General features: G+C 45.8%; 1 protein-coding gene and 1 pseudogene across 1 annotated transcript; both read left to right on the top strand.

The window, feature by feature from the left end:
* Positions 1-680: 680 nt before the first annotated feature.
* Positions 681-2,190, top strand: LOC147336526 (uncharacterized; annotated as a pseudogene).
* A 4,182-nt stretch (positions 2,191-6,372) lies between these two features.
* On the top strand, positions 6,373-7,891 carry LOC147336527 (uncharacterized). Its single transcript, XM_086285470.1, has one exon. It carries the CDS (start codon positions 6,551-6,553, stop codon positions 7,889-7,891), a length of 1,341 nt encoding a protein of 446 aa, XP_086141596.1. The 5' UTR covers positions 6,373-6,550.
* The last annotated feature ends 8,861 nt before the right edge of the window (positions 7,892-16,752 follow it).

Below are 16,752 nucleotides of genomic sequence, written 5' to 3' on the forward strand. Positions count from 1 at the left end.
TCCCTCATGCATGGGTAAACCAGAGAACTTTGGTGCCTTGTGTCTTGCTTTTTGCTGCGTAGCAGATTGTCCTTAACGTTCCAGCGAGTAGGTTTATGCTACAAACCTATCATTAATTGGTCCTTCGAGAGCCGGATCCCTAGAGTCGACGTTCAACGAGGGGAAAAGAGACACACCGAAAGACTGACGTCAGCCAGGACTTATAGAGGTCCTGCAACAAAGTCCCGAGGCGTGAGAATTCGTCATCGGGCCGGTGGATTAGCCGTCTGTTTTTCTCCTCGATGGATGGCGATTGCCGGGATTCGGGACTGATGCTACTCGCAATAAGCAACACCAAGTAGGTATGTGAAAAATCTTAGCCACTGTGTGAGGCTGAGTTGTAAAGTCTTTATCACTGTGTGCGACTATTCTTTGCCGCTGTGTGCAGCAAAGCACGCGTCCACTGTGTGAGGTTGCGTTGAAAGTCTTTATCACTGTGTGCGATAAAGCGCGTGATCACTGCTATGTAAGTCTTTGCCACTGTGTGCGGCAGAGCGCGCAGCCCTGTGTGAGACTGCGTTGAGACAGTAGGCCTATTTTGTGTTGTTGTCGTTGTTGTCGTCGTCGTTGTTGTTGTTGTTGTGTGAGTGCGTGCAGAGCAGAGCACGTGGTCTGTGACGTCAGCGGCTGTTGTTGTTATTATGGGTTCCCAAGCAACCAAGAGTGTGCCAGAGGGCGATGAGAAGTTTATGGTGAAATTTGCTCCCGGTAGCACAAAGTATTTAGGACATTGGCGCAAGAAATATGATTTTGAAGGTAAATTGGTTGTAGGACAATGTCAAATGTTAGTAGACCAGTTGACAGTGAAAGCAGCTTGTGCGACAGGGAAATTGAAACAGGAGCGAGAGTTATAACTGGCGTCCGCTAAATTGTGGTTAGAGCAGGCGCAGAAAAGACAGGAGGCAGTGAATGCGAAGAGAGCAGCTTTGCAGGCATTAGCTGTGAAACCTGAAGATGAGACGGTGCGGTCTACTTCAGTGGTGCTGACTTTAAAGGACCAACAGCGTAGAGCAGCATTAGAGAGAGAGAGAGAGGCCAGAGAGGAGGAAGAAAAGCAGGAGCAGGAGAAGAGAGAGAGAGAGGAGGAGGATAGAGTACGGCGGGAGTTTGGGGATGCCGCAGCACAATATTTAAGCCCTTATAACACTAGATCCAAATCTAAAAGCCATGAGGCGAGTGCATCTGCTATGCCTGCCTCCCCTTTCCATGATACCTTTCCCATGGTGGAGGTCGCAAATCCCCATTTTGGTGTTGAGGATGACCGAAGCCGTGTTATTTGTGTTTACAGGCCATGGACTGAATCTGAATGTGCAGAGGCATGTAAAGATTTAGGAAACCCGTTGACTAATGTTGATGAATTTATCACCCGACACAAGCAACTCTGTTCCTCGTACCGTTTAAACGGTCAGGAAACAGAAGCCACCTTTAAGAAGTGTCTCACATATAACTGGGCTCGGGTGCGAGGCACCTACACAGGGAGGGATGGTAATACTGTCCTACCCTATGGCCATGCAAATTTAAGAGGCCAAGTTGATGGGGTTTATGAGCGTCTTAGAAATACTTTTAAAGCTTCTGTAGATTACAACAAAATTGCCCAATGCATTCAGAAGGCAGGAGAAGATGTTCATGAGTTCAGGGCAAGATTAGAGGAAGTTTTCAAAGAACATAGCGGCCTTGAAGAGAGTGCAGAGAAGGCCAGCCCATATCAGCAGCAGTTAAAACATGCTTTGATGAATGGCTTTCATTCACCCATTGCTGATTTCATCAGAAAACAAAATGTTAGTCATAACACTGACGGGTCCGTTGAATGCATGAACTGGGCCCGCCATGCACAGGAAGTCATTAAAAATAAAAAAAAAGAAGTCACAAAACTCTGAGGCCGCTGCTTTCTTAGCGGATGAAATCTTTTTCCAGGGACAGTTCAGACGGGGAAGAAATAGAGGCGGAGGTGAGAGAAGTAGAGGAAATTGGGGCCCTAAAGAGAAACGGGACAAGAGATTTGATAAATGTTATGAATGTAGGGAAACGGGCCATCACGCAAGGGAGTGTCCTGATCGCATGCCTGAAGAGTATAAACGCCCTGATCCAAGAAACCCTTATTATAATAAATGACTAGCACCTGTTGACACTGCTAACACACATACATGTACAAATGATCCCTTACTTTGCCAGAATTTACAACAGCCTGTGTTTCAAACTCTAGATTTGACTGAAGTATTGTTAAATTTGTCAGGGAAAGAAGTAACACCAGTTCGCACCTTAACTGTGCAAGGCAAAACTGTTCAATTTCTGTGTGATTCAGGTGCAGATAAAACTGTTTTAAAAGATCATGTGTCAGGAGTTGATCCTTCAAATGGCATAATTTATGTGAAGTCTGCAAATGGTCAGTTAAATCAGCATAGAATCTCTAAACCAGTGTGGATTAGAGATCCTACCACAGGAGAGGCAGTTCAGAGTTCAGTTGTAATATGCCCAACTTGTCCGGTGAACCTTTTGGGAAGAGATATGATGATGAAACTTGGAATTTCAATAATTCCAACATCCGTTGGGATGATAGCTGCAGGAAAAGGTGAAACTGCTGAGACAATGGTTCATCAGGACAGTGGGGATTTGCATTATTACTGGACACTTGACCTGTCGGCCTCCAGACCTGATCAAATAAACTGTAAACTGTTAGCTGCAGCTGAGGAAATGTTGACAACTAGCCATGACATACAGCCACCAGAAGACTTGCATGTCACACTGAGATTTAAGACCATGCCTGGGCCTGATGAGGCCTACACACATAAAGTGCTGAAATTAGGGCCACAGAGAATCACCATAAAAGCAATATATACTGATGGTGAAAACATGGCTGGATGTAGTGTGATCCTTTCTGAAGCTGCACAACAACTTTTTACAGGGCAAACACCACACATTTCACTGACAAAGAGTGGCACAGCTGAGTGGACAGACTTAGCATCTTTGGTGAGACAGGGGGAGAGTGTTGGAATGTGGCAGCAAGCTGGAGGGGGTTGGGAGACAGACATGCAGCACAGCATCTTTCGTAAAAAGCTGGGATGGGTGACACATACTACACCACAAACACATTTACAGGGGAGTGAGAATGACACAGCAGAATGATATGTTGTAGATGTCAAAGATCACCCGGAGCTTAAACAGGTCCCAGAGAAGCTCTGGTCTACTGGGAAGACTGATGTGGGGTTAATAACAACAGCGAGTCCAGTAGTAATAAAGCCCAAAACGTCTTTTAGGCCAAGAGTGAAACAATATCCCTTGAAGCCTGATGCAGTGGAAGGCATTAAACCAGTAATAGAGGATATGATTAAAGCAGGGATACTGGTTGAAGCTCCACAAGCAGTATGTAACACACCCATCTTCCCAGTTAGAAAGGCTGATTCACAGTCGTGGCGCATGATTCAAGATTTAAGAGCTGTAAATCAGGCAGTGGAGAGTATCGCTCCATGCGTCCCCGACCCCCACACCTTATTAAATCAGCTTAAACCAGACATGACACATTTCACTGTGGTAGATTTAAGTAATGCTTTCTTTTCCATACCAGTACATGAGAATTCACAAGGCTGGTTTGGTTTCACGTACCAAGGCAAAAAATACACATACACCAGATTGCCGCAAGGTTTTTGTGATAGTCCTACAATTTTCACACAGAATATTACAAATTGTCTGTCTGGTTTTGTGATTCCATCACATTCACAGATGTTGGTATATGTCGATGACATTTTAATAGCATCCAATTCAGAGAAGAACTGCAAAGACATATCATTGGCATTGCTGACTCACTTAGCTGAGACAGGTAACAAGGCCTCACTTTCAAAGCTACAGTGGGTAAAGACAGAAGTGAAATTTTTAGGACATCTGCTTAGTGCAGCAGGGAAAAGCATACACCCAGAGAGGAAAACAGCTATCTTGGCAGCACCTAGGCCAGTGACAAAGAAACACCTGATGCAATTCCTAGGGTTGCTAAATTTCTGTCGATCGTGGATGCCCCATTACTCTGAAATTGCACAGCCATTATTAGATATGATGTACAGTAAACCTTTAGCTATGTCATAAAGTTTAAGTTGGACCCCTGAGGGGGAGCAAGCTCTGTGCATGCTGAAACAGATGCTGACAGGAGCATCGGTTCTAGGGCTTCCAGATTATAACAAGCCTTTTGTTCAAACTGTTGACTGTAAAGGACATTTTATGACATCCATGTTAGCACAAAAATGTGGAGGTGAAATGAAGCCAGTAGCTTATTATTCTAAGAGGCTGGATCCAGTGGCTTGTGCCTTACGTCACTGTGTGCGATCTGTGTGTGCAGCCGCTGAAGCCGTTAAGTGTTCTGGTGAAATTGTTTTGTTTCACCCTTTGACCCTGCTGGTTCCACATGAAGTTGATGTTTTATTGCTGCAGACTAAAATGACATTCTTGTCACCTGCAAGACACTTGTCTTTAATGTCACTGTTGCTCTCCCAGCCACACATAACTATTAAGCGGTGTACAACTTTGAATCCCTCTACATTGTTGCCCACAGAGGAGGAGGGTACACCACATGTGTGTAGTGAGCATGTGGAAACACAGTGTAAACCTAGAAGTGATTTAATGGACATACCACTCACTGAGGGCAAGGTTTGGTTTGTTGATGGTTCCAGTTTTAAAACAGCAGAGGGAAAGACTAAAACGGGCTTTGCTGTTGTGGATGACGTGCAGGTCATCCGTGCTGGGCAGTTATCACATTCCATGTCGGCCCAAGCAGCTGAGATAGTGGCTCTGACGGAAGCCTGTAAAGCAGCTGAAGGGCAGGCAGTGACTATATATACAGACAGTCAGTATGCATATGCTACACTTCATTTCTTTGCCGCTCAGTGGTCAAGACGAGGCATGACAACATCAACAGGGAAGCCTGTGGAGCATGCGACATTGTTGCAGGGCCTGTTGAAAGCAGTCTTACTGCCTAGTAAAGTTGCAGTTTGCAAATGTGCAGCACACACACGTGGCACTGACCCCATTGTACTAGGCAACGCCTTTGCAGACAAAATTGCAAAGGAAGCGGCCCTTGGAACACATGGGGTTCATATTCTGGCGTCACAGGAGCAAACTATGCCCATCACACATGATGTGTTAGCAGACATGCAGTCACACTCACCTCCAGCTGAGAAGCAGCTGTGGCTCACTAAAGGAGCAAGCCTGCGAGGTGATGTCTACTATCTTTGTGATAAACCTATATTGCCTAAAAACTTATATAGGACTGCTGCAATTTTGAGTCATGGACTCTGCCACATTTCGACAACTGGAATGGTAGCAGCAGTCGAACGGCAGTTTTTCACAATGGGATTCAATGCTTATTCAAAACATTTTTGTAAAGCATGTTTAACATGTTGTAAACATAATGCTCAGGGGAACCTCAGACCAAAAAGAGGAAGGTTTCCCAGACCCAGCTACCCATTTGAAGTAATCCATATGGATTTCATTGAGTTGTCTAACTGTAACACCTACAGGTACTGCCTGGTAATTGTGTGCCCGTTCTCAAAGTGGGTAGAAGTTGTCCCCACTAAGAAAGCAGATGCTATTTCAGTGGCTAAAGTGATATGCAAAACTGTGATCCCAGAGCATGGGATTCCCCAGACTATTTACAGTGACAATGGTCCTCATTTTGTGAATGAAGTAATTGAGAAAATGTCACAACATCTGGGGATAACGCTGAAAAACCACTGCTCATATCACCCACAAAGTGCAGGGCTGGTTGAAAGGACTAATGGCACAGTAAAGCTGAGACTCAGGAAAACAATGGAGGAAACAGGCAGAACATGGGTAGACTGCATTGAGCTAGTGAAAATGTATATGAGAATCACGCCAACTGATAATGGCCTAACGCCTTTTGAAATAATATATGGCAGGCCATTTAGAGTTCCAGTGTTCTGTAATGATAATGATAAAGCAGAAGAAGAAAACACACTAGCAGACTGGATGATTAAAATGCTGAAAAGCAAAGAAGTCATGAGTGCAAATAATCTGCCAGATGATTCTGTTTCTGTACAGGAAGAACGTCTGAAGCCAGGGGACTGGGTGCTGATAAAGGTCATAAAGAGGAAGTGCTGGTCGAAGCCACGGTGGGACGGACCGTACCAGGCTCTGCTGACAACACCAACTGCTGTGAAGATTGCAGAACGACCCACCTGGATACACCAAAGCCATTGCAAAAAGGTGACACACATCCAGGCCAGCTCGGAGTAAGTGGCAGGAAGACCGGGTACAAAGGGGGGGAAAGCCTCTAGGGCCCTTCGTCTCAATCCGGTGAAGAAACCAACTGAGCCACAGGTACTCATCAGAATGGCTGGTAAAGTGTTGTTACACCTGCTGGGTGTAATGGCTTTGATGTCATCATGGTCAGCTGTGGAGACCCTGTATGTCCAAGGAAACCACACCCAATACCCTCATGGCTATTCTATAAACTTTTGGTGGCAGTTTATGAATACAACTGCTCACTTGAACAATAGGACGGACTGCTATGTGTGTGCTCATATGCCGTTATCCACATATACATCTGGACTGCATACCAGCATACAGCATACCAAAGGACAGGAGTTGGTGTCTGTTGGGCTTAGCAACTCATCCTGGCGACAGAGTCCTCTGGTCCCAGGCCAACTATAGTACACCTCTGAACATCACCTGGAGTAAGTCGCCACTTCTAGGCGTGAATTGTTCTGGACAAACTGACTTATTGGCCTGGCCTCAAGTGTCAGACCCACTGCCAGACATAATATTGCTGAACAAGCTGAACGCAGCTCAACTGCCGTTGTGTGTGATGAACAATGGATCACTGTCAGTGGGGGAGTTACCGCTTCGTTTATGTGGACACATATACACCTACTGCCCTCCAGAGAATGAGAGCAGGTGTATGAAATGTGTGACCAGTGCGAAGTGCGCTGGGAACTTGACATTAAGGGGAACCGAATGCAAGTCCAACCTGGCTTACAGAATACCAGTAAAAGCAAAGAGTCAGAAGTGGACAGGATGTGCACGGACGGTGCCGAGCAGTAAAGGAACAAGAGTTTTGGCTGATTGGTATTTCCTGTGTGGACATAAAGCCTATCTATCACTCCCTGAGGGATGGGGAGGATTGTGTGCCTTGGTGAAGTTATCGGATCATGTCTTCTTCATGGACAGAGTTGAACATCACCCTAGTAACCGACGGAAGCGTGAGGTGAATGTAGCCTCACCTAACTCCTTTGGAGTGACAGTAGACACTGGAGTGCCACGAGAATTTCGCATTTGGAATGGAGGAGCTAAATTCTTCCAAAGTTTGATCCCAAACATCGGAGTTGCAGAGGTGCGGGATCATGTGGAGATCAACCGGTATGCCTTACTGCGACACATTAATCTCACTAAGACTCTGGGAACAGTCTTAGCGGAGGAGCAAAAGGCCATCAGAACGATGGTACTGCAGAACAGGCTGACCCTGGACTTGATAACAGCATCACAAGGAGGAGTGTGTAAGCTGATTGGAGAGACGTGTTGTACGTTTATCCCGGATGGATATACGACTGGAGGAGACATCTATGAGGCACTGCAGAACTTAACTGCTCTGCAGAAATATGTGGAGGACCACACATCAGGAGGAGATGCGTCACAAGGCTGGATAGCCTGGTTGACATCTGGACCATGGTGGAATATGTTCTTAAAGTTTTTGACTCCCATTCTTACATTATTGGCGTTGCTTTGCTTGTTTACAGGTTGCATTTTGCCATGTGTAAGATCGATGGTGAATAAAATGATTGCTAACACCTTTACCAATTACATACTGTTGCAGCAGAGTGACATGGATGCTAAGGCTAATATGTGTGTATGAAATGAAGCCTGCACTGAAAATGGTGACAAGTGGTGTAGAGCTGAAGATATATATACGCCGTATAGCCTTAAAAAATGACAATACAGGGTGGTGATGATGGGTTTAGATTTTGTTATTGTCATTTGTATTAAGAAATATTTAACCATATATGCTTAGAGGTGTATAATCATTTGTAGGTTGAAAGAATGTCTCATCCTAGAAGGTCTGTAACAGCTCTGTGTAGCATGAAGGGGGAGTGCGTTCACTCCCTCTACAGAGTGTTCCGGCATAGATTACACACCTCCTAGGAAAGGCCGTATCTTCTCTTGCTGATATATGGTATAGCAAACACACGTATATCTGTTTAAGTATAAGAGCCTTTTGTTCAGATGGACCGCTAGACTCCTGGCACCAGCTTTGGGGAGTCTTCACAGGGTCACATCTGGACCTCACACACACACACACACACACACACACACACACACACACACACACACACACACACACACACACACACACACAGTATTCTTTGTTCACATGTATACCTATGTAAGATGTCATATGTTAATGACCCTATGCATATTCATGTAACCACAATAAAAGGAGTGCTATGGGGAGCCTGGCTGAGAGTCTGACGGTGGTCAAGTGGTGGAACGACACTTGGCTCCAGGCAGGTCTCCCTCATGCATGGGTAAACCAGAGAACTTTGGTGCCTTGTGTCTTGCTTTTTGCTGCGTAGCAGATTGTCCTTAACGTTCCAGCGAGTAGGTTTATGCTACAAACCTATCAGTAAATCCACAGGTGTTGTAGTCCTGTAGTTAAGAAGCTCTTCTCTGGTGTAAGAATATCCAGAGGAGTGCCCAGACACAGAAGTTAGCACAAAAACAAAACAGAAGTAACGCACTGAAGCACCAGGGCATCCATACGCGGCGCCATCTTGGATTTGGATGCCCATTAACCTTATAACTCCTGGTGTGTGTGTGCGTGTGTGTGTGTGTGTAGAGAGAGACAGCCAGGTTCATAATGGATATAAGGAAGTTTTTTCCAAAAAAAGGAGCCACATTCAGGTAAAAGTGTAAAATCAAATGATCCGTCAATCAAGAATAATGTTGGATCAGTGTTTCAGTATTTATATCTTTTATGTGGTTGGGTTATTTGCCTTTTGGTTGAAAGTACACTGAGAGAGGACTTTTTGTTAGTGATCTTAATAGGGCTTTGGAGTTGACGTCACGCCGCAATGCATTGTGGGAGCGCAGCACCATTTTCGGGGTCTACGAATCAAAACAAACACACTGTGTTGGACCAACTACAAGAAAGATGCTTAAGAGCCTCTCAAAAGAGAATGAACTGTATAGAGACCGATTGCGTCCAGAGGCGAAGCAGCGGTACTTGCAGAAAATAGCGTGCATTGGAAATGTGGACCCGTATGAAATACGTCCGTGGAGTAGAAACCCTGAAGACCAAGCGCTACTGACGTAGCCTGACATATTTTCGTACCTTGTCTGTGGAGTCAGCGCGTACAAGTCGTCATTCAAACAAAGGTAAGTCAGCTCGAGTACTGCGTGTGAAATGCGTTTGATTTCCCTGCAAACATTCACATTAGTGCAGCATAAATTCATTCATGAGGGGAAATTACAGTGAGAACTTGTGGAGGCTGTTAGAGGGATAACATAGTGAGTTCAGTGCATTGATGTGACATTGTCCTGAAGGATTTAGTTATTCTTTATGGTTAAAGAAATTGCACTAATTAATTCACATTTATTATAAATCATTCTAATTATACATCTTGCTTCCATGTTTGTATCCTGTGTCACTAAAAATAAATTTTATTTTAGTTTTATACGTTGATTAATGACCTGGAGAATCTCCTTATCATATTAAGTGATTCATAATTGTCACTCACTTTATGTTTTCTCCATCTTGAAAGTGATGACATCCTTGCATTACATGCTTTAGGGTCATTTTGTGCAGGCAGGTTTCTGACAGAGAACAGGCAGATTTACACTATAACATGCAGCGTTCTATAGATGGATACATAAAGAAATGAAAAATGACATGTATGTGCTAACTTTCTAAACACTTTGTTACATTTATGATAAAGTAGATAAAACATATTTACGTCGGCCTTGGCTCGTAGTTCTTGTCTTTAAATGAACTTTGTGTGTGTTTCAGGTCCTGCACTCTAAGACTGAATGAACCAGCATTGCAGCCATGGGTCACTGAGCATCACAGGGAAGGTTGAAGCCGCCCACTGCACCTGTATGGCCGGAGTCGCAGAGACCTGCAGCCATGTCGCTGCTCTTCTGTTTAAAGTAGAAGCAACAGTGTTGATCTGTGGCACAAGGACTGTTACAGATGAACCTGCACACTGGGTTTTGCTGGGTAATATGACCAAGATACAGCCAGAGGTTGGCCATAAGATAGACTTCTCCTCTTCAGCTGCCCAAAAAAAAGGCTCTTGATCAAAACATAAACAGACCATCTGTAGTGACAGGTAAAAGGAGCTGTCCTCAAAACAGAAAAATCCCACCTGCTACTGTGGAGGAGTTGTCACTGCTATTGGATACTTTGCTGGAACACAGTAAAGCTGTGGGTTGTGGGAATGACCCATAATGTTTTATCTAGATTTATGCCTGTTGTCAGCGGTTGTGTGTGGAGGCGTGGAAGAGATGACCCAAACGCTGGACTCACGGTGCAGAAATGAAGTGGATTTTTTGGAGGGTGAATTAACAAAGCAGGAACGATGGAGTGGCTGGCTGGCTGGCTGAAAGACTGACTGACTGACTGACTGACTGACTAACTGAACATACAGACGGAGGGACGACATGAACATCAACGACACGACAGTGAATGAGTGAAAACAGAGGGCTTAAATACACAGGCTGATGAGGATGATAATGAGAGACCGGTGAGTACACAGCTGAACATAATCTGGCTAATGACACGAGACGAGCTGACACAGGAAAAGCAGGAAGTGAGAACATGGAAGTGGCAAAATAAACTGAACATGAACAAAACTGAAAACACTGGGTCACCGACCCAGGAACCCTGACAGTACCCCCCCCCCCCTCCAACGGCCGGCACCTGACGGCCAAAAGAGAAAAAGACCAGAACAGGGCGGGCGGAGGGGGCCAAGGACGGAGGGACGGAGTCCACACAGAGACAGTTCAGGTGGGCGGCCACGTGGCAGGCAGCAGCGACCACTGAGCCGGTCGGGTGGGCGGCTGCGGCGGTCAAGATCAGACTGTTCCGGTGGGCGGCCGTGCGGACGGCAACGGCGGCGACGTGGACACAGTTCGGGAGGCCGACCGTGCGGAAGGCAACGGCGGCGACGTGGCAACCCCTGGCTGAGAAGCAGGAGAGCTCACAGCTGGCTCTGGGTGCTGTGGCTGTAGGTCCGGGAACTGAACAGGCTGGAGGACGGGCGACTGGGGGACAGGAGAGGACGGGCGACTGGGGGACAGGAGCAGACTGGACTGACTGGACAGGAGCAGACTGAGCTACAGGTGACTGGACAGGAGCAGACCGAGCTGACTGGACTGAGGGGACAGGAGCAGCCTCGCCTCTGTCAGTGCGCCCCAGGGCAGCTGTGGCTACAATGTAGCTTGCTATCGCCAGTGTGTGAATGTGTGTGTGAATGGGTGAATGACTGAATGTAGTGTAAAGCGCTTTGGGGTCCTTTGGACTAGAAAAGCGCTATACAAATGCAGGCCATTTACCATTTACTGAGCTGACTGGACTGAGGGGACAGGAGCAGACTGAGCTGACTGGACTGAGGGGACTGAAAGCTGAACGGCAGGTGAGGGAACTGACTGGAGGGAAAGCTGAACACCAGGTGAGGGAACTGACTGAATTCAAAGCTGAACAGCAGGTGAGGGAACTGACTGAATTCAAAGCTGAACAGCAGGTGAGGGAACTGGCTGGAGTGGAGATGCTAAAGGAAGAACAGAGGTAGGCGAGGCTACTGGCTGAGCAACAGATTAAACTAGTGACGGAGATAAAATTATGGCTTGGGCTAGTAAGGCTGGTGCCTGAGCAGGGGACACCTCAGCTAGCCTAACCAGGGATAGTGCGAGGGCGTGAAAAGCTGGATCAGGAGGTGGATGAAGAGGTGAAGTAGCAGGTGGACCGGTTAGCTCTTCCAAGCCCCCAGGGAGGTCCAGTTGGGTTCTGGTTGCCCTCAGCCTGGGCGCTGGGACAGGCACGGAAGGTGGCTGGACACCAGTCACCCCCACCCGTGAAACAGGAGCGGGTGTGGAGGTAGACTGGGTCGCAGCTGCCCTCCTCCTGGGAGCTGGCACTGGTGTGGGTGTAGGCTGGGCCCTAGTCCTCTGAGGAGGTGAAACGGCTGAAGAGGAAGGCCGAATCTGGGCCGCTGCGCTGGTAGGAAAAGGCTGAATGATGGGTGTGGAAACGGTGACTGGGTGTGTGATACTGGAAGGTTTATCGGGATTTATTCTGGTCCTTCTGCCACCACTATTTACAGTCTTTGACTGAACAGTCTTTGGGGGAGCAGAGCAGAAAAAATCTTCCCAGTCCACTTCATCCTCTAGGAGGGAAACGTCCCATGAATCAGAGATGGGTTTATTATTGATTTGAAGTGGAGAGTCAAATGAGGGTGGAAAACAGTCGCTGGAACTCACCACCGGGAATTGCTGAAAATAGTCCATTTTATGGCGGTGTATGCGCCGCTTTCTCCGGGAAGAGGAAGCGGCCGGGATAAACAGCTGAGCCTCTGGCGCGGTAGCCTCCGTTGAGCCGAAGTGGGAGGCGTAGCCGCTGTGCTGTGGCGAAGGTGGAGGTCCAGCGAATGAGGCGGCAGGTGTGTGAGCGAGGAGCGGAGTGGCGAGAGAGGGAGCGGCCGAAACGCGGCGTGAAACGTCCACTCTCCGCGGCAAATGCTCCGGTGCAGGTGAGGCAGCAGGTGGGGGAACGCGGCGTCTCCGAGGCCCGCCCAGAGCCAAGCGAGTGCCCTCGAAGACGTGCTCTCGCTCCGCGAAGAGCCGCTGTCTCTCCTTGAGCTTTTCCTCCCACAAGGAGAGCACTACCTCCTGCCGCTCGTAGAGGTCCGAGTCCGCTGGGCCAAAAGCGTGTCTTCTTGGCACGGGTCGTGTCATTCTGTCAGCGGTTGTGTGTGGAGGCGTGGAAGAGATGACCCAAACGCTGGACTCACGGTGCAGAAATGAAGTGGATTTATTGGAGGGTGAATTAACAAAGCAGGAACGATGGAGTGGCTGGCTGGCTGGCTGAAAGGCTGACTGACCGACCGACCGACCGACCGACTGACTGACTAACTGAACATACAGACGGAGGGACGACATCAACATCAATGACACGACAGTGAATGAGTGAAAACAGAGGGCTTAAATACACAGGCTGATGAGGATGATAATGAGAGACCGGTGAGTACACAGCTGAACATAATCTGGCTAATGACACGAGACGAGCTGACACAGGAAAAGCAGGAAGTGAGAACATGGAAGTGGCAAAATAAACTGAACATGAACAAAACTGAAAACACTGGGTCACCGACCCAGGAACCCTGACACCTGTAGTGCACTGCCTTGTAAATAATTTGCATTTACTGAATATCTACTGACTGAGTCCCACTGTTCAAAAGTTGAATAAAGAAACAAACTAATTTTTGCCTCTTTTTTTAAATTAAAACCACCTTATAGAACATCACATCAGTTCCAATGTAGAATCCATGTCATTTATAGTTTACAAATGACAAAATGTTTACACAAAATCATGAGTGTTTACATGATATCACCCACTACTAACATTACTTTATTTACTGTATCTTTTGAAAAAATACAGCAATTTTAACAGCACAAGACTTAAGAACATTTAACAGGAGCAGGTTTCATTCTTCCCTGGTTTTACTACCACACTGTTCACCAAAACGCAGCAAACCTTCACCATCTTATCCAGGAGGGTCACCTCTTCACCCTCACATGGAAGAAGTAATCTGATTGGCATGGTGGTATGTTTGAAGCAGGTCCCTTGTGTAGCGCTGGAACTCAGTCATGATGTGTTTCATCCATTTCATAGGCTGGTTTGCTGCAATAATGCCAAATAATTAGCAACTCTATAAATAGAAGTTAGTTCTGCAAAATCACTCAGTAGGATGTTTGTTCTAATTTGCTATGACCTCAGAGCGCATAGAAAATAAAACTAATAGGCTATAAAGAGTGATATGAACATATTTAGAACTTACCGGAATGAAAATGTCTGGAGCACCAACAGATATTTGGAGATGGAAGAGAACTGCACGTCAGCTCGTCTCACAGCTGCTATCCAGGCTGGACGCCTTCGTTTGGTAACATCGATACATGTTGCTTCCAGGTTGGGAAAGAATGAAAAGATAAACCCTTTTCAAGCTTATTCTCTTGCCGGTCGTGTGATCGAACATTGCAGCTGACCACACAGCAAATACGAACCATGGCTGTTGTGTGTGCCTTCGCTCCCTTTTCACTTGCGCTAGACCCCCAAAATGGCAGATCGGGCCAAAATCCTTTCCACGCCCACCCCCGTGACATCACGCTCCAAAGCCCTATAGTATTTTTTTCATATTAATGTAATTTTTCATCTAATTGAATACAATCTATTTGTGTATGATTGTCAGTCCAAAGAGGGAGAGAGGAAAGAGAGGAACGTGAGGAGAAGCACAAGGTTAGGAAGAAGCAGGTAAGCAAACAGACAGGGAGCAGTGACAGGCACAACTGTCACGGTCTGGCTGGCAGACCGTGACAGTTGCTCTGTCCAAAAAATGCACTCAGTTTACTTTTTACTCACTGTGAGCATCATTCCTTATTCTCCCCCAGTAATTAAGGTTAGGATATGTATTTCTTTTATTCTAATCCATTCTTCTTTTGCAGCATTTAAATAACCTTTATCAGATTTGATGGTTTTGTTACAGACTTTTCAAAAATAGTGTTTTGCTTTTCTTTCACAAATGTTGGGATTAAATTGTGTTAAAATGTACAAAACAGTGATGTCATGTTTTGTGACGAGGACCCAGGCACAGAGAGACTTGATGAATTTAAGAATCTTATGATTTAATAAAGAAATTTGCAGACTTGTACAGAGATGGTAAAATTATGATGACTGATAACGGAGACGAAGACAACAGACGATGAGGACAGGGAGGAACAGGGGTTTAAATGCACCAAGGAGACAGTCAGAGAGAACTCGGGACAACTTCCTGTTGCCACACACGGCCTCTAAAATCTCTTCCACGCTTTCTGTCTGAAGTCCACTCTCTGTGTTGGATCCACAGGAAACAACAAGATATTATTAACATGGTTTTCAATGTGTCTCCTTCCAAAAAGTCCAACCAATGAACAAATGTGTGTATTTGTGGAGGCCGAACAAAAGCATGACACATTTCTCTGTTTCTATAAACTGGAGTCAAACACAAACATGAAGAGTTTCACTGACAGACTCCAAAATGCCCCCACAGTGGATCAAAGGGAAATCCTACAGTGTGGCCAGAGACTCTTAATGGCTCCAACATCAACACATCCACAATGTTGGATCCAGTTCTGCCTCACAGAGTTACTAAGACACACCCTCTGCCAGCATCACAACAGCTCCACCTGCTTCACCTGCCTCCTCAGCATCTGTACACATGAAGAGAAAAGAAAGGCTCCAACAGCTCAAATCTACAAAGGATTCATGAAGTTTCATCCAACAATAACATGTTTGCCTTCCACAGTGTGCTGTTAGACACCACTGTACCTCTGCCATTTCAAAAAGAGCAGCTTGGGAACATTTTGGCTCCAAACACTTTGTGTTTAAGTTCTTTGTTTTCTTTGTGAAGCCGACAACATCTGGAGCTTTTTGACTCATAGAAACATCATTTTGTTCTTTAGATGACAGCAGATTGGGACTGAATAATCAATCACTATCAAACCCATAAAGACAAACATGGTGATTTTACAGGAACTTTGTTGGAGAAGCTGTAAAGACATGAAACTGGTGGAGATCCCAAACCAGTTGATAGTGCTGATTATTCCAAATAAAGCTGTTTTCCATTTGAGATGAAATGACTTTCTGTCCTGATATATAATAAAGATGTTGTTGTTTTTGAGCCCCTGTATTAAAAGTAGTTTAAAGTCAGCTTGAGTTTGATGTCTTTATGTCAAAGCTGCTCATGATGTTGAGCTGCTGATGGAATAAAAACAGTGAAAAATCTCCTCAATATAAAAGCATGTAGTCCAGACTTAAATGTAGCCTGTTGTTAGCTGAGGTCCTCACACAGTGTTTGACAGTGTAAAGTGTGTGAAAGGGCTGCTGGTGGAGCTCACTAGGATGAGCAGGTGACCATGTGCCACGAGGTGGAGAGCAGCTGGCCTGGTTTGATTCTGACCCGGGCCACGCCCCCTTTCTCTCTGCTTTGCTGTCACTTATCTTCACTGCTCTGTCCAATAAAGCTGAAAAAGGCCCCAAATCAAAGAAATCTGCTGCAGCCTCTGAAATGTCTTCTGTTTCCTTCCAGAGGCCGACGGCTTTTTCACCGTCATACATACATGAAACTATCAAAGCTGACAATCATTTCATTCCAATAACATCTAATGGTACATATATATAGACACAGGACTACAAGTAAATGGCTCTCAGCATCTGGCTGTGGTAACAAATGTCCCTGTTTTGTGTTCAAATTGTGTGCATGTTTTAGACGTGTGTCACATGTAGAAACACAACAATCCCACAATGACACACAGATGTGTTTGACACAGCTGTGCAGCTGTAAGTTGTTTCTAATGATTCATTGAAGCTCTTCTAACATTCTGGAGACGATCAGTACATGAATCTGTTCAACACGACAACAATTTGACTCATGAAGCATGAGATTCTGTTTGTCATCTTGTCCAAGT

The sequence above is a fragment of the Aulonocara sp. 'chitande type north' Nkhata Bay genome, linkage group LG3, assembly GCF_057382095.1.
Source record: "Aulonocara sp. 'chitande type north' Nkhata Bay isolate Kocher_YH1m ecotype deep benthic linkage group LG3, A_spYH_male_GT1.1, whole genome shotgun sequence".
Lineage (NCBI taxonomy): Eukaryota > Metazoa > Chordata > Actinopteri > Cichliformes > Cichlidae > Aulonocara > Aulonocara sp. 'chitande type north' Nkhata Bay.

Excerpts from the sequence above, each read along its gene's own strand:
- LOC147336527 (XM_086285470.1), top strand. The coding sequence starts at position 6,551 with ATGTGTGTGCTCATATGCCGTTATCCACATATACATCTGGACTGCATA.